Here is a 22,515-nt window from a genome sequence, read left to right as displayed (position 1 = left end):
GCGTTTTTTTTTTACAATTTAGCAAGGCCAAATCAAATAACCTACTACATTCATTCATTCACCATTTTTTTGTTTTCACCGAATTTACAATGGCAATCGCATCAAATATCAACTTAAACGTAGGTTAGGTTAGGTTGAACTGGGCGGTCCATGAGGACCTCATATAGACTGAATGAGTCCGTAGTGTTACCAGAAGTTTGTTTAACGACCAAACTGAAAACCCCTATCAAAAACCAAAACCTATGTTATAAAATAATTCCGTTCTCTTGGTAAATATTAGAAGCTTTCTAGGACTTATGGCCCTTGCTGCTTCTAGGCTGTGTCACTCGTAATAGCTGGAGTCTTAGCCTGGCAAGCGCAGGGCACAAGCACAAAACGTGCTCGATCGTTTCCTCCCCCAACCCGCACTTCCTACTATCACTGACCAAGCCTAATTTAAAGGCATGTGACGCCAGAAGGCAGTGCCAATATATCATCATGAGTCTACAGTCCTGTCTTTTTAATGATAGAAGCAACTTTGTTAGCTTAGATACTAAGACCTACACATAACTTGCGACACTTTACAACCCCGCGCTTGGATGCACGCCGTTCCCCACTTGGTTGATCATGTGCACTTCACGCCTTCTCTTAATCTGGGCTAGTCTAATTGGGACGTGAGCAAGCTTCTGGGGATGCGCCCTATTTAGCTAGTTCATCTGCTTTTTCATCCCCATCTATTCCCATATGCCCTGAGCCCCAATATAGATGTATGCCTTTCCCCGTCCCCATTCTTTCCAGGGATTGCTTAAACTCTAACATACTTTCCGATGCTGTGCTATGCAAGATTATTGCCTTAATTCCCCCTTGGCTGACAATATAAAAGTTAACAGGGCTGCAGTTTAAGCTATTCCCTTCCAGTGTTTCTAATGCTTTGGTTACGGCTAATACTTCCGCTCGAAAAACGCTACAGTGATCTGTTTATTTCCGGACTCAAAGGTTTGAGAAGAATGTTATTTTAAGCCATTCCACGACCGCTCTACTTGAAACTGGTAGCATGGCCGGGAATATACGGTATGCGCCCGGCGATTCAAACTTAGAAAACATCCTCACCGCCCATTCGATCTTGGTATCGGTCACCAAGCCCGGCACTACCCACCCCGCGATCGAATTGTGAGTGCTGTCTGCTGTCTCTTCTGAATCATCTCCCGATCGAAAAGCACCCTAAGGTTATCTTCTTTTATTATTCCCTGGACTATGTTTCCTTGCTAGGACTTTTTTAAACCGTGCTGTTTCGCTGGATCACTCTTTGTCCACACAGAAAATCTTCCATGAGATTCTCCTTACCATCAATAGATCCCTGTACTCGTCCCGAACGCTTCGCTTTCCGCGGTATTTACTAACTTAAACATTTCCTTTATCTGTCTTCTTAGAAGACTCAGTGTATTGCTCTACCATGGCGTATTTGCTTTTCCTCTTAATATTGTTAGATGGCAAGCTCTGATATACGCAGTCATAAGCGTCCTTGTTACGAATTCATTGGACTCCTCCAGTTCCTCCACAATGGCAACCTCTTTGGGTTGTCCCAGTTTTGTCTCTACGTCGAATTTCGTGGAGTTCGTTGGCCTAGGGTTTCTAAAGGTTCCTTCCTTATCTACCCTCTTTAGGGATATACTGAAGATGATATATGCATGGTCGGAGAATGGTCTAGCAAGGACCATCCAATCATACCTTTATATATCACGTTCAGGGTTCAATGTAATATCAAGAATATTGCTAGATGTTGGACCCTTGTATGTCGGTAGAACCTCGGCAGTATGGGCTAGGATAAATGTCTGCTTATTGTTCTGCTCAACGGCCTCAGTAGTGTAATTTGACAGGATATATGAATGCACCTGTTTCCTTACCATGACTGCAGCTCGCACCCTTCTTCCCGTTTTCGCATAGTAAACGCCAAATTCGCGCGCGCAGAGTCCAGAAACCTATCCTCCCGATGAGAGCCACGGCTTCTGGATCAGCGCCACGTCAAACTAACCCTCCTCAAGGGTTAGGAGGAGTTCGCTCGACGCCACATTACTGTGTTGGAGATTTATCTGTAAGACTAGCAGAACCATTGGTCTGTTTGTCCCCCTACAGCACCTTAGTCGTGACATCTTCGTCCGCCTCTTGTCTTTTTGGTTTAGAGCTTTCGAGGCCCTCTTCAGCCTCTCGCACTTCTTGCAAATTACGATTGATATCCTGGGGACTTCCTTTCCCAGATCGTAAATGCTGTGCCGGGTGATCCCCTGTGCGACTCGCAGCACCATTTGGCTGTTTGACGTCGGCGTCCTCCACCTGTCCTTTTTCTCTTAGGCTTTTGAGGTCCTTTTCGACTTCGTCCACTTCTCCACGTCCAAGTGTTAGGATTATTATCCTCGGGACTTCTTTTCCCGAGTCTTTTTCCAAGCTGCTGAACAATATATCCTCCGCCTGCTTGTTTATTTTGAAGATGCCTGAATCTACTCTGTAGGCCGAGATACAGTAAGTACCTTCCAACCCTCCAGAAGTCGCAGCGTGTCCTCCGACTTTATCACGCATGGTATCCATACTTTAACTTTTGGTACCGTGGGTATCTGGCCTTTATCCACCACCTCAAGCCGCCTTTGGAGGTTTGGAACCAAAATAAAAGCGTGAGTACCAATTACTCGTGAATTTCGATGTGTAAACATTCAGATGTACGTATAGAAAACTAATATTTTTAAGTTATTTAGACTTTTTCAACTGGTTGAAGTTAAACCACAACAGGGTTTTAGTTAAATTAAAATTGTGCAAAAATTTGAACAAAATGACAGCACCAATTGTTTTCGGAAATACGGAGGAGAGAAGACGTGCAATTGTGCATAAAAATTAAGAACACGTCGGTTTTCTTTCGACCAGAATCGCTTTGTTAGCTTGGAAAACAAATAGTCCAGCAAAAAGTTGTTATAAATCTTCCAAATAAAATGAACAATTTAATAAAACTTATTTGTGGGAAAAATAATGTAATTGTCTGTTCTTAATAGGCTAATTACTTTCGATTCCGACTGCTCAGAGGCAAAACTTTTCAAATCGACCAAGTCTGGTCGGAATCGATATTCAGAACACCAATCCATTTCGATTCCGAATAAATTGGTCGGAATCGAAATCCAGAACAGGCCCGTATAACTTTTTGATAAAAAATCCACAATTTTTCGATAAGATATAGGTAGCACTTCGTTAAACAAGCGAAAACCTCCTATAACAAATTAATAATTTTTCAATAACAAATCGATAACTTAATGATAGCATATCGATAAATTTTCGATAATAAATCGCTATCTTTGGTGAATAATTTGTGATACAAGTTTTCCTATCTTTAAAGTTAGGCTCAAAAATTTTACGGACGTTTTCACATCTACCCTCGTAACAATATTTTAACAAAATATAAATGCTTACTTACGTCACTCAGGATCATTTATTTTTTGATAGCCAATAGGTAATCATATGACTATCTATTTAGGTAAGCTCGTCCGCTTACAGAGGAAGAATAACAAAGGAAACTCACTGATTAGTTTTTGCTTTTATTAATATCTACACTGCACCAGTACGGAGGTTTTATTTTGCTCGCAAACAATATCATATTGCGAAATATTGATAAAACACCAAAAACTAGTTGAGATATTAACACTTTTTCCCAATTCCACATACACAAAATAACCCGCACATAAAAATATATGTAACATGACCATTGATTTTTAAATACCCTAAGTACTTTATTAAATAATAATTGAGAAATACATGTAATAAGAAGACTAGCTTATCGGGGATTGTGTGTATGTATGGTTCTAGATTCTGCAGAATCTGCAAAAAAAAAGTGCTGATCGAAGAGGGAGAATGCATAGAAAAGACAAAGATGGCGTGACTAAAAGCAACCTCATTTTGAAGGTAACCCAAACAACAATATTTCAATACTTTTTTTTTGTAAATGCAACCCTTGACTGATTAATTGATTGCTATTTATGTTAAATATTATTGAATCACTAACGAGGAATGACTTACCCAATTTCAGTTTCAAATAGTTCTGATTTTTATTTTCGTTAGCTTTTCTTGATTGCTTCCTTTTTGAGTTGAAAATATTTCTAAGTCTGCCTTTTAGATTGACGAAAAACTTTTTAAATGCGTAAAAATTTAAGCCGCTTCTTTTCTTGTAACGCACTTACTGGTACACATTACAGTACTCATTATAAGTATGTATATACATATGTATGTATGTATGTATAAGGAGTTGCGCACAGCCCACCTCTCAGACTAACATGTAAAAGGACAAGTTATCCTTCTAACTCAGAGTTAACTCTTCCTGAGCAGTAAAACTATGCATTTTTCACGAATTTTAAAATTAAATTTGAGTTAAAAAGTTAATTTGTCGTTCTGCAAATGGGCTTAACATTGGCAAGCAAAAATTTAAAGAGGGAAATTTATGTATGTATGAATACGAGATATGTACATTAGCTTGTAGCAGAACTAAGAGGGTTAAAAATTTCCCGCAATAAATTTAAAAAAATGTTGGCACCTAGTTACGTAGCTAAAGTAGTTTTCCAATAATTTTTCTATTTGGTATTTGCTTTTTCGTGATATTATATATTTGTTTTACAGAAACTATTAATCTATAATGTTATACATAGCATTTTTGCAGGCACTTTCTAAAGAATTTATTACCACAGTTAGCATCGTTTCAAGTATGCGGATATTTTTGTCAAAAAGAATATGTATTAGACTGGGTCGATTTATTAACTGATATCGCGCCATCGATTTTTCGACAGGATTTGGGCTCAGGAAAAAAAGTTCCACTACGCATACCCAAAAAAATAATTTTCGAGCCTGCGAAATTTCATTTTCATTACACATTATTTGAAAAAAAACTTAAACCATTTTCACCACGAATTTTTAATAAATACATTAAAAAAAGATGATAAAAAAATTTTAAGGACTACCTTTATATAAATGGACCAAAAAATAGAAGGCAATTTTTCCTCTAACACACACATAGTCTTGTTGAGTTTTGACTAAAAAACTTTAACAATAGCTCTTGTAAAAGAATTTGGGATTTAAAACTATAAAGGTGGAGCGAAATGTTTTAATTTAAGGCAAACCATGTACTTGGGATTAACTAATTGATTATTTAAAATTTAAACACGCACTCCACCTTGATAATTTTAAATCCTAAAATTCTTTTACAAGAGCTATTGTTAAATTTTTTTAGTCAAAACTCAACAAGACCATGTGTGTATTGAAGGAAAAATTGCCTTCTATTTTTTGGTCTATTTATATAAAGGTAGTCCTTAAAATTTTTGTATCATCTTTTTATTTTGAGTTTTTTAGTACTGCCTACAAAAAGACAATTGCAACTTTGGTCCATTTATATAAAGGTAGTCCTTAAAATTTTTGTATCATCTTTTTATTTTGAATTTTTTAGTACTGCCTACAAAAAGACAATTGCAACTTTGATTAGTAATTTAAGTAATTCCTAAGTGAAAATTATTATCTTTATTTATTTGTTCAAAATAGCAAGATTTAATAGAATTAGTGGAATTTTCGCTGACAACACTGGCGAAAACAACAGAATTCCACCTCGCAGCATAACAAGAGAATTCCACCTCGTTTGTCAGCTGAAAATCGTGGAGCAATTCGCATACGCCTGAAAGTCTAAAAGAATCGTGGTGAAAGTCGCGTACGCCTAAAAGTATGCAAGGACGTGCATTGAGTTGGACCTTCAACGAGGTGGAATTCTACAACGCCTGCAACACTCAGGAGGCTAGCCATGAAGGTATGGCCTAATCTTCTAAATAGTGCGACTTGTGCGTTACGTAGCTAAAATTTTTTGATCAAACATTGCACCGTCACCGAGTTAAAACTATATTTCAAGTTTCAAGTCTCTAGATATCCAGGAAGTTAGTTAAAAATCGATTGCAAGATTCCCAATTTAAAACTAGTTTTCTCAATGTCTGGATCCATGTGCCACCTAGCGGAATTTTTTTGATAAAATATTGCATTGTCACCGGGTTTTGACTTACGGCCCAAGTTTCATGTATCTAGCTCATCGAGAAGTTACTCGAAAATCGATCACAAGATTCCCCCTTTTATAAAGGATTTGCAGTTATCTTGACTAGCGCGCCACCTAGCGGAACTTTGTTTTCTATAAGTTGTATTGTCACCAGGCCTCTAACTAAGTGCCAAGTTTCAAGTCTCTAGATAACCGGGAAGTTAGTTAAAAATAAATAGGAATATTCCCAAATTAAAATTTGTTTTCTTACTATCTCGATCCGCGTACCACCTAGCGAATTTTTTTGATCAAATGTTGCATTGTCACCGGGTTCTGACCCACGGTCCAAGGTTCAAGTCTCTAGCTCACCGCAAAGTTACTCAAAAATTGATCTTTTCCTAAATTTATATTTTGCGTCAAAAAACCAATCCAATCACCATGTTTCATCCCTTTTTTCCTATTTGGCATAGAATTATGGCATTTTTTTCATTTTTCGGAATTTCCGTTCATAGTCGGATTTCGCTGATTTTTAGCACCAAGATAAAGTGAGTTCAGATAAGTACGTGAACTAAGTTTAGTAAAGATATATCGATTTTTGCTCAAGTTATCGTGTTAACTGCCGAGCGGAAGGACAGACGGTCGACTGTATATAAAAACTGGGCGTGGCTTCAACCCATTTCACCCATTTTCCGAGAAAACAGTTATCGTCATAAAAGCTATGCCCTTACCAAATTTCTCAAGAATTGGTTAATTTTTGTTCGACTTATGGCATTAAAAGTATTCTAGACAAAATAAATGAAAAAAGCGGATCCACGCCCATTTTCAAATTTTTTTTTATTTTTGTATTTTGTTGCACCATATCATTATTGGAGTTGAATGTTGACATAATTTACTTATATACTGTAAAGATATTCAATTTTTTGTTAAAATTTGACGTTTAAAACTTTTTTTAAGTGGGCGTGTTTGTTATCCCATTTCGCTAATTTTTATTTAGAACACATATAGCAATAGGAGTAACGTTCTTACCAAATTACATCATGATAACTTCAACGACTGCCAAATTACAGCTGGCAGAACTTTTAAATAAAAAAATAAAAAATAAATGTAAGGCGCGATAACCTCCGAAGAGATCTAAGGCCGAGCTTCTCTTCCAATTTGCGTCGTGCTCCTCTTGATTTTCCCTACAAATTGGCCGGACGGATGAGTTTTCACTTAGAGCTTTTCATGGCAGAAATACACCCGCAGCGCTTGCCAAACACTGCCGAGGAGCGACTCCGCTCAGATCTTCTAATTTAAAAATCTTATTTCTAAAATTTTGATGTTGCGTTGCACGGGGTTTGAACCCAGGGCATACGGTGTGGTAGGCGGAGCACGCTACCATCACACCACGGTGGTCGCCATTAAATTTTTTTATTTATTTTAAAGTACCTTCTTCTAAAAGTGGGCGGTGCCACTAACTAATTTGTAACTAATTTTCTATTCTGCATCATAAGGTCAACCAACCTACCGAGCTTCATCGCTTTATATGTCTTTGGTAATGAATTATCGCAGTTTTTCGGTTTTTCGAAATTTTCGATGTCGAAAAAGTGAGAGTGGTTATAGTCCGATTTCGTTCATTTTAAATAGCGTTCTGAGATGAGTTCCCAGGAACTTACATATTTCATTAAGATGGGACAGACGGACATGGCTAAATGAATTTCTTTTTTCGCCCAGATCATTTTGATATATAGAAGTCTATATCTATCTCGATTAGTTTAAGCCGTTACGGGGTACCGTTATGCGAACAAAATTAATATACTCTATGAGCTCTGCTCAGCTGAGTATAAAAATGGTCCTTATTCCATATTTTGAAAAATGTCGTTCGAAAAAGAAAATTTTGCAATTTAACGTAATCAATTTATTTGCTTTTATATGGCATTATATGTATGTATACTTACTTACTGATATCATGCATTTACTTTTGCAAATTTCTCTGCATTCGGCTATTATACCTTGCATACAAACATACATACATACATACATACGTGTATGTATATATATATATATGTATCAAGAACTTTGCAATCCATTTTACTTTCGTTAAGATTTAGTTCTTACCTCTTTTATCCAGTTCAGCTTCATTCCAATAAAAATGATTTTGTACTTCAGTTCAGCTCAGTTTAGTTCATTTACCTTTTTAAGGGAATCAGTCCGCATAGTGATGAAGAAAACATAACCAATTAAGAATATTATTTATTAGCAAATGTCTGTAATTTTTTTTTTGCATACATATGTACATACATTCATATGCAAATCGTGAAAAGCTTTGTTTATGCCAAACTTTTTACTTTAGCGCTTCAAAAATTCTCTTATTAATTTTTTGCTTATAATCAAATCACATTCACTAAACTGATGCTAGTTAAAAACTTAATTATGTTTTAATAATATATATGTAATACTTAATAAAAGTTTTTATGCATATACGCATACATTGCATTGTATATATTAATGTGTTATTGTAATTACGATGCGCAGCGCTTCAATATCACAAGCTTTAATCGTGCAGCCTAATCTACATACATACATAAGTGGAATTTTAGGTATTAATGTAAATAAATAATTTATTTATTAATTCGAAAGTTTCCTTAAGCTTTCAAGATTTCTTTTTAATAAACAAAACACACACCCACAAACCTATTTATGTATAAGTGTAACTATTTTGGAATGTTTTTTAGGCTTAGTACTAAAAATAAATACATAAATATGTGAATTAAATATAAACAAATTTAAACCTATGCAAATATGGAATGGTACATTTGAAAGTCGTCCTCATATGAATGTCTATATATAAATGTAGCCCCTGTCGCCATGGTACATCGCCATTTTTGAAAAGATGTCGAATACTGGTTGATGGTAGACTACAGATTTCTATAAAGAGCAGGAACTCGTAAATTATGTCCATTGTGTGTTCTATCCTTTATATTACTTAGCTTCGTTTGATGCAATCGATTTTTGAGTATATACCAGTGGAGCTAGAGTATTGATACTTGGAGCATACTTAAGAACCCGATGACGAATTAACATGAGGGAAAATACGCTAGATGGCGCAGCAAATCAAAAAACATGCCCGAATTTTAAGTAAATTTCCGTTGTGCTAGAGACTTAAATCTTTGAACAAAAATAATATAATATAATAAAATGCAATATTAAGGATACAAAAATTTACTTGATTAAACAGGGATGGAAATGCGTAGAGATATTTATAAAATCTGTACGGGGAATTTGGAATCTTGCGATAGATTTCTTAATAACTACCCATTAATCTAAACTTATACATACTTCGGGGCACCACGACCATGCAACAAAATGAGAAAAAAATTACGCTGGGTAGAACACGCGTCGAGGTAATTGGAAATTTTATATGAGATTCGGAATCTTGGATCGGCCTCTGACTCTAACATTTTTTTCGATGTTCTGCTATGTGAGATTATTGCTTTATTGATGTTTGGCTTATTGACAGCCAAAGTTGAAGAAGTTGCAATGAAAGCTACTTTCCTCCAGTGTCTACTTTTTTGGTCAAGGCTACTACTTACGCCTGAAAAACACTACAGTGAACCGCACAGTATACCGCAGATTCTACCCCTTCCATTACTTTGCAACCATGCGTACACGTGTGCCGCCTCGTCCACCATTTGAGCGCCCAAAATCTAAATTGTAAATGCTTCTTGCGCCTACCTTCCACCCCTATTGTGTTATGCAGGTCCCGAGATCAGGTAGTATGTTCGTCCAAAAATTTTGGACGCTATATAACCGAAGCATTGAGTCCTGTTGCAGTCTATTAAAACTGGCAATGATTTTTGGCAATTCTGTTTCTAAGTTGGTTAAAATATTCTTCCATACAAATGAGTAAAATTTTATTTTTGATATGGAACAAAAACTGATCCCTTAAAAAAATATACTTAATTACAAAACTCATCCATTCATATTTCTCAAAACTTCCTGCATTTTCAAAACGTTTTCAACCTTTGTTTACAGATAAAGAAAATAACTATGAAAATTTTGCAACTTATTTTTGTAGCTATTTTTTATTCGCAGGTGTATATGAAGTAAATCTTGATTCAAATAATACTCACTTTCAAAAAAAAAAACTCCTTTCATTTCCATGAAACTCTTTGCTCTATTAATTTTTTAAGATTACCTTTGTATAGATAAACAATCTCTTATGTACATAAACCAATTACTTCGTTCTTAAATTGATGCGTATTTTTTTTAAGTTTATATAAAAGTAATGTTTATTTTGTAGTAAATTGCAACCCTTAATCCCTTGAACCTTTTAATTATTGGTATTTAAAGCTTTTTTATTCTCTTATGTTGACAGTCCTGACTATGGAAATTATATCGAATTTACAATAAAGATTTGGTACTCGTTTCAAAAAAAGTACAAGGTGCGATAACCTCCCAAGAAATTTCAGGCCGAGCTGCTCTTCCGTCGTGTGCTCCATTGCAATATAAAATTTTAAGTTTACTGGAAAAGTAGTAGAAAGCTGCTTCCAACCAAAATTCTCCACCTCGATGATTTTTTACCATATCACTTTTAATTTGACTGTAATAACGTGTTTTCTTTATTACGAACTCTCTTCTAATTAAAATATCAGATATTTGCTTCTGAGAGTATGAGAGAAATTGCGCAATTGCTCAACAAACAAATTTAAAAAAAATAAATTATGTCACTTTTTATAACTTCAATTTGTTAACATAGCATAAAATGAGTGATAATTACAAATATAAAATGTGAACGTACAAAGAGAGAACCAAGGTGGTTCCATTCAAGTGACGCGCAGTATATATCTGTACCCTTAAAAAATCGTGCGAATAATCCCTAAATAGAACGATCCGCGGTAATTGATGTCCACTGGTCTCTTATGGGTATAGTTGGTTTCTAAGAATTCTAAGAATACTAAAGAAAAATTTCAATAAAATTAGAAAAATAAAAGAGATGCCGTAAAACATAATATAAAAAATAAAATAGAATTAAAATAATAAGGATTTAAGATAAATGAGAAGCTCCATACGAAAGCCAAAATAATATTGTAATATCATAGTTTTTTTTTATTGCTTTTCTACTACAATATCAAAACAACACCAAATCTGTAACTGCTTGAGTTGGTGTGAGTTTTTGCGTAGGGATAAAAATTGGACCTGTCGAACACTACCCGTAGGGGTACAAAGAGGACTAGAAAAAGATTCGTCCATAGGAGTATATGAGGAGGCCCAGCACATCGGGCATAAACAATTAATCTCCAATAAAAAGATCAAAACTGACTATAGTTACATACACCTTTATGGCTCATCGTAAACTAATCGCATTTTTTGCAGGTGAAAAATTTGTAGACGTTGCTTAACCTAGCAAGCTATATTACTTAGATAATAATTATGTGTTATACAAAGATACATATATACACAAGACAACGCTTTTTACTTAGTCCCGATAAGGACCAACTAATTGCATTTCAAATACTTACTTAACTAATTACATACATATATTTACTATAATTATATTTTATAATTGTGCTACTGAATATGGTCAATGGAAGCTATTAAATTGTTTATAAAGCTAGGTGCTCGTTGTTTAATTGCAGCAACCTATTTAATAAGTAGATATGTATGTATATGGCAAAATTGTTTGTTATACTACTATTGATGTTCTGCTCAAACACTACATATTTTGGGTTTTATGTCTTTAAAGCGAAGGATTTGAATGAAAAATAAAGAAATCCCTTTCAAAAAAAGGGTTACGGTTCTTTGCATTAATTTATGAAGCCTGTACCTGCAAGACGCATGGAAAAAAAGTATCCATATCTGCAAGATCGAAATGAAAGTATCGATTCTTACTTGTATCAATGTCACAGGGGTTGACTGCTAAGCAAGTCCAAAAATGTCGCGAAAGTTATTAAAATACGAAGACGGAAATCAACAATTTTACTTTTACAAAACTATATACATATGTCCAAAACAGTAGAAATTTATGTGATTATTGAATTTTCCATGCTTTTATTAAACACACATAAACCGGATTTAGAACTCTTGGCGTGTTACTTCTTTTTGACTACTCCATAAAGGCGGAATAAGTGGCGTAACTATTGGGTGGCAGGGCTGGCAAAATTCCACGGGCTCCCGACCCAAAAAGGACCCGGGCCAAGAGGCCGCGAGCTCAAAAATATTTTTTTTTTACATTGTACATATTTGAAAAGTATACTTTTCTAACTTCTGCTTAAAATTCAAAGTGAGACAACTAAAGACCATAATAAAATTTCAAGTTAATCGTTAAGTGACTTATCTTGTTTGGTTGATTTTCGGACAGGGTGGATAAATGATGTATATTGGAACGATTTTCCGTCATCCCCTGTCAAAAAGCACTAGTAGATAAGCTCAGAAAGACAAATGGAGAACCAAAAAGAAATAATGAAAAGGAAAATAATAGCGGACGACTATGATATATACTGGAAAAGCAACATATAAATTGGCAAACTTCTTTAAAAAAATACAACATTAACACAGCATTCAAAACATCGAACAATCTAGGGCGAAAACTAAGAACTAACATTAACTCAGAGGTTCCGTTTAGCAGCTACGGCGTATACAAGCTTACCTGCGGATGCCAGCATAGTTACATAGGACAAACAGGACGGCAAATAAGAACGAGGTTCGGAGAACATATTAGAGATTACAACAAAAAAATACGGAATCCAAACATTATACCCGAGTCTAACTTCGCGAATCACATGGTCGAGAATGAATGTTTCCCAGCAAACATCAATAAAACAGTTAGGGTTCTTCACATACAGGAAAAGGGCCGACGTCTCAACGTACTCGAAAACATGGAAATCTACAAACAGAAAACATTTGACGGTAGAATAATAAACGAACAGATAAACACAATTTCTGACACAATATTCGAGCCTTTAAAACTTGTTTACAGGAAACAACTTAATCACACAGGTACAACAGACAAACACACAACAACAAATAAACACAAAACAATTAACACACCAAAACAAAAAACCGACAAAGAAGGTCAAACTACTAAAATCACAGATTTCTACCTACCCCAGTCAGCCACACAAATCGATTAGTAAACCACCCTCGGTTCTGAATGAACACACAGCACATACACATAACTAGTTATACACGAGCATCAATTTGACAATACCTGCTCATATACCTACGAACTATAAATACAGGACAAACGACAACAACAGATCAGAACGAAAATCGACACTGATGATGGCACAACGCCGAAACCGGTTTGTCTCAAAACCAAATTTGACAAGGGATGACGGAAAATCGTTCCAATATACATCATTTATCCACCCTGTCGGGAAATCAACCAAACAAGATAAGTCAGTTATTGCTTGTCAGGCTTTTAACTTGAACGCGAACGGACTACTAACAATTTACAAGCGACGCCTACTGAAAATATATAAAGCAAAGGCGAGCATTTGGTTCAACAAACAATGCCTGGAATTGAATGTTACTCCGAAATTCGCAAAAATAACAATAAAGGCAAATACCAAATCTAGCAGGAAAACAGTTAGAAAAGCGGGAAAGGATTTTTTAAAATATGAGTTGGAAAGCTTATACTCGAAGAAGGATGAGATAAATGCCGAGTTATTATCTATCCATTTAAGATTGGCAGAACAACTACCTAAGACTGCATTAATGGAATGTTTCGACCGCATTAAGACAGAGGTCGATCAGGAACTACAACAAAAATACAGGTCGCTGAACCGAAAATTGGACAAGCTGGCAGGACGACGAGAGGGTAACCAAAACCAAAACACTCACCAGTTTCATGACAAGTTCGTTAACCTCACAACAGTGGCCATTACCAAGGAAGAGGCACAACTTCTCGAAAAAGGCCTGAAGCACAATATCATGGACCAGAATACAGTAACAAAAACGGAGCAAGCGATTGTAGATGCGGAGATCGCAATATCATTGATACCACAGGAGGAACAGGAGCACGCAAGACACATGTGCAGAGAAATCATAAAAAAGGAGGTGAAAGCACAGGAAGGACAAAAATCGAATACAGAGGAGAAAACAATAAAGAATCTACGGCATAAACTAAGGAAAAACAATATTGTCACAACGAAAGCGGACAAAGGAAACACCACTGTGCTAATCGAAAAAGAGCAATATATATCCAAAACCGAGGATCTCATAGAGGAAATGAAATGTCGTAGAATGAGAGAGGATCCCACAGATGAATACCAAAAACAAATCAAAGTTGCTATAAAAAATGCAACCAATATAGTAGATTCTAACATGGCACATAGATTGGTCCAAATGAACCCTTCGGCTCCTCCACTGGTTGCGCTACCAAAAATCCCCAAGCCGGACACGCCAATGAGGCCCATCATTAATTTTAAATCGGCACCATGTTCCAAACTGTCCAAATATTTAAAAACGATATTGATAGATACTCTGGAGCTAAGGAACGAATATGCAATAGCTAACACAACAGAACTAATAGAGAGACTCGAGACCGTAGAGCTAACAAGAAACAGCAAATTGGTATCTTTTGACATAAAAGATTTATACCCATCTATACCACTATCGGAGACTTTGGCCATAGTTAGCTCAACAATAGTTCATAACACAAAAAACAAAGTGAAAAGTATGCAAATCACAAATACACTAAGAACCACTTTACGTCAAAACTATTTTAAATTCAACAATAAAATATATAGACAAACAAACGGTCTGGGAATGTGAAGCCCCACATCAGCAATTCTTATGGAAGTGTTCATGCAAAATCTGGAAGAAAAGTACATACAGGAGCTGAAGTCCAAATTAGGCGTGTAATTTTATGCTAGATACGTGGATGACATAATATGCGTTTTAACTACTAATAACGAAGAGCTTGTACTGGAGTACCTCAACAAGCAGCACGGAAATATAACATTTACAATGGAAACCGAAAAAGACGGAGGAATCAACTATCTAGACCTCACGATAAATATTGATAAAGAAGCCAAAAGATTTAACTATGACATATATAGAAAGTCAACGGCCACCGACACAATAATACACAATACCTCAAATCACTAGACTTGACAAATGACTAGACTTGAAAGAACACCTCTTACACAAGAGGAATATAAGAGAGAATTTGAGGTCATATATAATATCGCTGCAAACAACGGATATAAAAAAGCACTAGTAGATAAGCTCAGAAGGACAAATGGAGAACCAAAAAGAAATAATGAAAAGGAAAATAATAGCTGGACGACTATGACATATACTGGAAAAGAAACATATAAATTGGCAAACTTCTTTAAAAAATACAACATTAACACAGCATTCAAAACATCGAACAATCTAGGGCGAAAACTAAGAACTAACATTAACTCAGAGGATCCGTTTAGCAGCCACGGCGTATACAAACTTACCTGCGGATGCCAGCATAGTTACATAGGACAAACAGGACGGCAAATAAGAACGAGGTTCAGAGAACATATTAGAGATTACAACAAAAAAATACGGAATCCAAACATTATACCCGAGTCTAACTTCGCGAATCACATGGTCGAGAATGAATTTTCCCCAGCAAACATCAATAAAACAGTTAGGGTTCTTCACATACAGGAAAAGGGCCGACGTTCAACGTACTCGAAAACATGGAAATCTACAAACAGAAAACATTCGACGATAGAATAATAAACGAACAGATAAACACAATTTCTGACACAATATTCGAGCCTTTAAAACTTGTTTACAGGAAACAACTTAATCACACAGGTACAACAGACAAACACACAACAACAAATAAACACAAAACAATTAACACACCAAAACCAAAAACCGACAAAGAAGGTCAAACGACTAAAATCACAGATTTCTACCTACCCCAGTCAGCCACACAAATCGATTAGTAAACCACCCTCGGTTCTGAATGAACACACAGCACATACACATAACTAAATATACAAGAGCATCAATTTGACAATACCTGCTCATATACCTAGGAACTATAAATACAGGACAAACGACAACAACAGATCAGAACGAAAATCGACACTGATGATGGCACAACGCCGAAACCGGTTTGTCTCAAAACCAAATTTGACAAGGGATGACGGAAAATCGTTCCAATATACATCATTAATCGTTAAGCATTTCAACCAAACTAAATAAAAAGATGTTGGTTCATTTTTAGAAATGTGCACGTTACACGAGAGGGAGGTTATTTATATGCACCATTTTTTTTAAACAATTCAAAAAATTTATAATTTTTTCGGCATAGTATCAAAAGATGGAAGTTTTGTATATAATAAAGAAGTTGAGCCTTTAACTTCAATAACATTAAAAACATAAAACCCTACTAGATGGGCAGGAGGTTATGATGCCGTTTTTGCTTTAAAAGTTCGGTGTGTGGAAGTCCAAAAAGCGCTAACGAAAACATTCTAAATTGCAAATGGGATGAAAGAAATGAAGCTGTGTCACTCAAAAAGAAGATCGAAAACTAAAATTTTGTTATTTTATTGGGTTTCCATTGCCAGATCCTACTTACTATCGATGCAGCCTCTAAAGCACTTTAGTCTAAGGCTACCCCACTTTCAAATGCCTTAAAACGTTTGAAAATTTATATAGAAGAATTGGAAGGTATCGACATGAATTTGAAAATTTAAAATTGGAAGCGAATAGTGTAACAAAAAAATTGTCCATCACCCCTGAATTTTCTAAAACTCCTCAGAGCATGGTAAAACGCCATTTTGATGAACTTTGTGAAGATGAGCGTCTTCAAGATCCGGAAAGTTTGTTCAAAGTGAACACATTTTATCGATTATTGGACATCATTGTACGCCAACTGAAATCGCGCTATGAATGAAATTGTTTCAAATTCCAGTTTTTTGCAGCCTTCAACTTTAATAGTTTTAAATGACACTGATCTATTAATAAATGGCTCTATCTTATGTAAAAAAGACATATCTCAATTCTTTTCTGGGGAAGTTCTCAGTTTTCGACCCACCTTCAGAGACGAAATAGAAACTTGTCGTTTATTAGAGACCTCGCTGATTTATTAATAATAATAAATCATTTTATGTCTTGCAGCTTTCCTGAAGTATGCACCGCATTACCTTTTCTACAATTCCTGTGACTACAGCTAGTGCTGAACGATCATATTCACAACTAAAATTATTAAAAACCTACTTAAGAAAATTCTACAGCCCGATCTTTGATGAAATTATAGACACTTTTGCGGAACAGAAATCTCGAAAAAAAGATCTTTCTTAACAAATATCTTGTTGAAATTAAATTGTTATTTTTATTTCATTGTAAATGAATTCAGGTTTCCGCATTGGGCTAGCATGGACTACAGACCATTCTCTCTTGCCTAAGAGATGAGGCCTATGGTCATTAGCGGGACATATAAAACGTGTAATTGGGTACGATGAAAATCTCGAAGTTTTTTAAGATTAAACTGAGTACATCGTGACGATTTTTATTGATAAGGTCCCATTAAAAGAATTTGCCACGGGCACCAGATTATATAGTTATGCCACTGAGCGGACTTATGACGGATTTACATGGAACGCCTGGCCTGACAGATGATTTCAATGTATGTCCACACATAAATCTTGCTACACAAAATTTGTGATATGCGAGGATAAAATTATGATATTCCATAAATCTGGCCTTTCATAAACTCGTTGGGCGGTTTAAAAGGTATGGCCAATGCGCATCTAGGGCTATTTTCAAAGTGCGACAGCGGTATTAAAGCGGTCCGGGGTATTTTTTTTTCCACCATTTACAATTCCGGATAAAAAATAGTATATACATAGGTCTAGTTGATAACACAAGCCGACAAAATTTAACCAACATTCAGACCCAGAAACCATACTATATATTTCAGAAGGTTTATGATGCGCTGAAATATGCAAAAAACACCGTTTTTGCCCATATTTGAAGTTATGTAGCCTTGCAGATGTTTTCTTTCACCAAAATTAAAGGTTGGCATCTTTAAATACAAGTCTTCTTCTTTCAAATGGCGTTAAGTCTGCTCAAATATCATTTTTTTTCGCTGAGATATCGCATTTTGAAATTTTCATGTTTCTAAATTTCCCTACACCTGAAAATCGATTGAGATAACATAGACATGAATAGTCGATTACTAATTTTCTTGAATTTAATTTTTCTTAAAATTTTGTCTCACACCACAAGTGTGCTAACTCACTCCACCCCACACTATCTAACCCTCGTGTACCAAGTCAGCCACAGCCCCAACCCCTAGAAACCACCCCTATCATACCGCAAACAGGCTAACCCACTTAACCCTGATTTTCAGGTGTAGGAAAATTTAGAAACATGAAAATTTCAAACTACGATATCTCAACGAAAAAAATTATTATTATTTGAGCAAACTCAACGCCATTTGAAAGAAGAATACTTGTATTTAAAGATGCCAGCCTTTAATTTTGGTGAAAGAAAACATCTGCAAGGCTACATAACCTCAAATATGGGCAAAAATGTTGTGTTTGCAATTTTAGGATAGGGTATCTTGAAAACCAGAGCTGAGGCCAGATTTCGATTCATCGGATCAAAATCCTTCGAAAATATATAGTCCGGTTTCTGGGTCTGAGATGCTGTCGGCCTGTGTAGTTCTTTTATTAAACGGTTTTATTTAGCTTGACTCTGTGTAGCGTTGTTTACGAATTTTGTAATAGAAATTTAAGTAACTTCCCGATAAGCTACAAGCTTGAACCTTGGAATATAGTTCAGAACCCGATGACAATGTCATAAAAAGAAAAAACTGCATTAGGTAGCGCATGGATCGATAAATAAAATCGTATTTTTGGTCCGATTTGGCTCATATTAGGAACACATATACATACAGTCCGGTAAAAGTGACATCAAAATACTTTGGAGCACATAAGTGAAAATTTTGTAAGTGAAACTTAAGTAAATAAAATAATTTTAAAAAATGTCAAGTTAAACGGTTTTATTGAAAACAATACTTACATGAAGTAAATAATATTACTAAACGTTAGAAAATAATTAGGTGGGTCCTAGGTAATAGTCATCACACTCCTCATCAATCTAGGGCATTGATCTTACTTAATTGGCGCTTAACCGCATTGATCAGACAAATAAATAAAAGCGTTGGGTGCGTGAAATTTCTAAAAACGTGAGGCGTAGCATAACTTGATTAAGGTTCAATTGGTCTTACTTATACATATATGAAAATATCATTTGTAAAGATATGAGCGGTCGACTATCAATAGAAATTTTACGCGGCCCACGCTTTTATTTATTTGTCTGATCAACGCCCTAGATTGATGAGGAGTGTGATGACTAGTACCTAGGACCTACCTAATTACTTTCTAGCTTTTAGTGTTATTATTACTTAATGTAAGTATTGTTTACAATAAAACCGTTTAACGTAAAATTTTTTTTTAATTATTTTATAGCATTTTATGATTCTAATTTAAAAAAATTGCATATCACCTCAGTATTCCCTATTAATTCACTACAAAAAATAATTCACTACAAAAGATTAGAAGCTTGAGTAGTTAAAATCTTAGTTGGGCACAGTACACTAAATTTTTAATTCTACTACATAAAATTTTTAGTGGTGTTCAACTATGCTTCGCCGCCATAACATTTTTAGTGGTAGGTGGATTTGAAAATTTAGTGAACTGTGCCCAACTATGATTACTATTCAAATGGACTTAAAATGATACCTGTCAGTTTAATATGAGCCAAGATGGAATGATTTGTAGAAATAGATTTCACATTTAAAACCATGTTTTGATAGATTATATCTCCGAAGAACAAAAATCAAAGAAAATATATCCTCGCATAAAAGATGAATAAGAGCCGTGTTTTTTTACACGCGTATATGTTTACGTTTGGATACACATCTATCGGCAGTGGTTAAATAGTTAGCTACAGAACAGGGTGTACCTAAAATCGGAGACACAAGCCTCTGGTGGCCATAGTGTATAACATATAGCTGAATCGGTTGCAATGAATAGTGGATACACACCATAGACACATATTTCAGTTACATCTGAGTATGATGCGTATTGAAATTCAATAATAGCCGTGTTTTTTAACACGCGTATATCCGTTTACGCTTAAACTTTATATTGACTGCTAAGAGACAAACTATAAATACACCTCTGAAATTGCTGCGCATAAATTTTGTCCTACTAAATTTCAATACGCATTATACTCAGATGTAACTGAAATATGTGTCTTTGTTTCACCCTGTACACTAATTCTATGTATTATATGTGTGTCCACAATTCATCGCAACTGATTCAGCTATATGTTATACCCTATGGCCATCAGAGCGTTGCGTCTCCGCTTTTCGGTACACCCTGTTGCTGTAGCTAGTTGTTTTACCACAGCCGCTAGATGGGTCTCCTAAGCATTATCTAAGCGAAGATAGGCGTTTTTTAACACGCGCAAACGAAACGTATACGCGCGTGTTAAAAAACACGGCTAAAGCCGTGGTTACTCACGAACGTACGTAGAAAAAACGTGTCAGCTGACACGACCTATCTTATGAGTGTGCAATGTAAACGAAAACTCACCGACGTGCAACGCCCGTACGTACGTAGCCCGGAACGTAGAAATCAAAACAATTTTGATTTTTTCCGTAAGAACGTGTCAGCTGATCGCTCTCTCACTAGACAGAGTTGCCTAGTAAACTTGTGTGCGCTAATTTTTGACCGTTTGCAATTTTATGCAAAAACGCCTAATTAAAGTTTGAAAAATTGTGAAAATAATTCGAAATAATTATGTAAAAGTGCTGATTATAAATATTTAATCTATTTATACTTATTTAATAGTATTCCGGCCTTTTACAATATCAAAAATTAAATTGGAAAAAGTTGATGTTTCCATAAGCATACATGCAAAATGGTCAATGGCAACAGTGCTTATCTGTAAACAATACACACACAAATATCTTATGTACATGTACACAGACGCACACATTGATTCCTACGGGCTTGAGAGTTCGGTCAAACGTGCTTCGTACGACAAACGTCCTTACGTACGGCACACGTCGGTGGGTAACTGCCGCATAATACTAATTTTATGCGCAGCAATTTCAGAGGTGTATTTAAAGTTTGACGCTTAGCAGTCCATATAAAGTTTAAGCGTAAACGTCTATTGATGGAAAATAAAACACAGCTAATGTTATTTTTAGAAACTCCTACCTGTTTTAAACATTTAAACTAAATCAGCGAAGCGTATGCAATAATATCCCATGAAAATATGAAGCAATAGTGTTTGAACTTTACATTTTTAGAATGGTTTGGTTTTGGTTTTGGGTTTTTTGTTTTTGTTGGTTCAGTTGTATTACTTATTGTGTTCAGCTCTTGTAACTTCACCACTCGCATTTGTTGTTGTAAAGAAATGTACATTTGTTTTCAAAGAGTTTTGCATTGATGAATATTTTTGCAGTTCCTTAATATGGCATCCGTATTTATGAGGATATTCAATCTGATTTGTATGATGCTTCTCATCGGTCATTGGAGTGGATGTTTGCAGTTTTTAGTGCCAATGCTACAAGGGTTTCCATCAAATTCATGGGTATCCATTAACGAATTACAGGTAAACAACAAAATTTTTCACGCTCAATTGCTTGCATAATATGGCTCCTTTTTATTATTTACCGCAGGAGTCATATTGGCTGGAACAATATTCATGGGCTTTGTTTAAGGCAATGTCTCATATGCTTTGTATTGGTTATGGCAGGTTTGTTTCCATTTGAATACTTCGACATACATAAATATAAACATACATACTATATATTAAGCTGGGTCGATTTATTAACCTATATCGCGCCATCGTTTTTCGATAGATTTTGGGCTCAGGAAAAAAAGTTCCACTAAGCACACCCAAAAAAATAATTTTCGAGCCTGCAAAATTTGAGTTTCTTGACTTTTTTTTTTGATTTTAAAGGTTTTTTTCATGACCTACTTAAAAAATTGTCACTTGATTTTAAAATTTTCATGTATACCCTGTCCGACTCAAATTGTCCGCTAAAAGCTTTGGCGATAACAAATTTTTGAAAAAAAAAATATATTTTTTGGGTTTTGAGGAGTGTTTTGGTGAAAAAATTTATTATTCGCCATTTTTTTTAAGGGTTTCTTCAGAAACGTGCAAAAGTGTTGCCGAGGAGAACGAATTTGTCTCATAGTTCCTGTCACACTTAAAATTATGCGATAAAAACGTTGGCATTAACAGTTTAAAAAAATACAAATTTTTGGTTTTTGGGACTCGTTTTGGTCGAAATCGATGTTTTTCATTTTCAAGGCTCCAAATCATTTTTTATGTATATGTTTCCGTTAGACCCACCAATAAGTATACCAAAATTATCAGGGGACGAGCTGAGTTGATTTAGCTATGTCCGTCTGCCCGTCCGTCCGTCCGCCTGTCCGTCCGTCTGTCCGTTTGTTTGATCGCAAACTAGTCCCTAAATTTTTGAGATATCTTGATGA

The 22,515-nt window shown here is 35.5% G+C and overlaps 1 protein-coding gene across 10 annotated transcripts in view; it reads left to right on the top strand.

Annotated features, from left to right (window-relative positions):
• Ih (hyperpolarization activated cyclic nucleotide gated potassium channel Ih) overlaps positions 1-22,515 on the top strand; it is a 205,384-nt gene that overhangs the window by 140,307 nt on the left and 42,562 nt on the right. For 6 of the 10 annotated variants that reach the window (XM_067773685.1, XM_067773684.1, XM_067773689.1 and 3 more), the window contains 3 exons: positions 3,823-3,918; positions 21,476-21,625; positions 21,693-21,769. In XM_067773685.1, the coding sequence (XP_067629786.1) occupies positions 3,823-3,918; positions 21,476-21,625; positions 21,693-21,769 (323 nt within the window). The remainder of the gene's footprint in view (positions 1-3,822; positions 3,919-21,475; positions 21,626-21,692; positions 21,770-22,515) is intronic. The other 4 variants (XM_067773693.1, XM_067773691.1, XM_067773692.1 and 1 more) reach the window with 1 other exon arrangement.

This window comes from Eurosta solidaginis, chromosome 3, assembly GCF_040869045.1.
Source record: "Eurosta solidaginis isolate ZX-2024a chromosome 3, ASM4086904v1, whole genome shotgun sequence".
NCBI classification, from domain to species: Eukaryota; Metazoa; Arthropoda; class Insecta; order Diptera; family Tephritidae; genus Eurosta; species Eurosta solidaginis.
The sequence above is the reverse complement of the archived record's forward strand: the minus strand, read 5'-3'. Positions and strand labels throughout refer to the sequence as shown.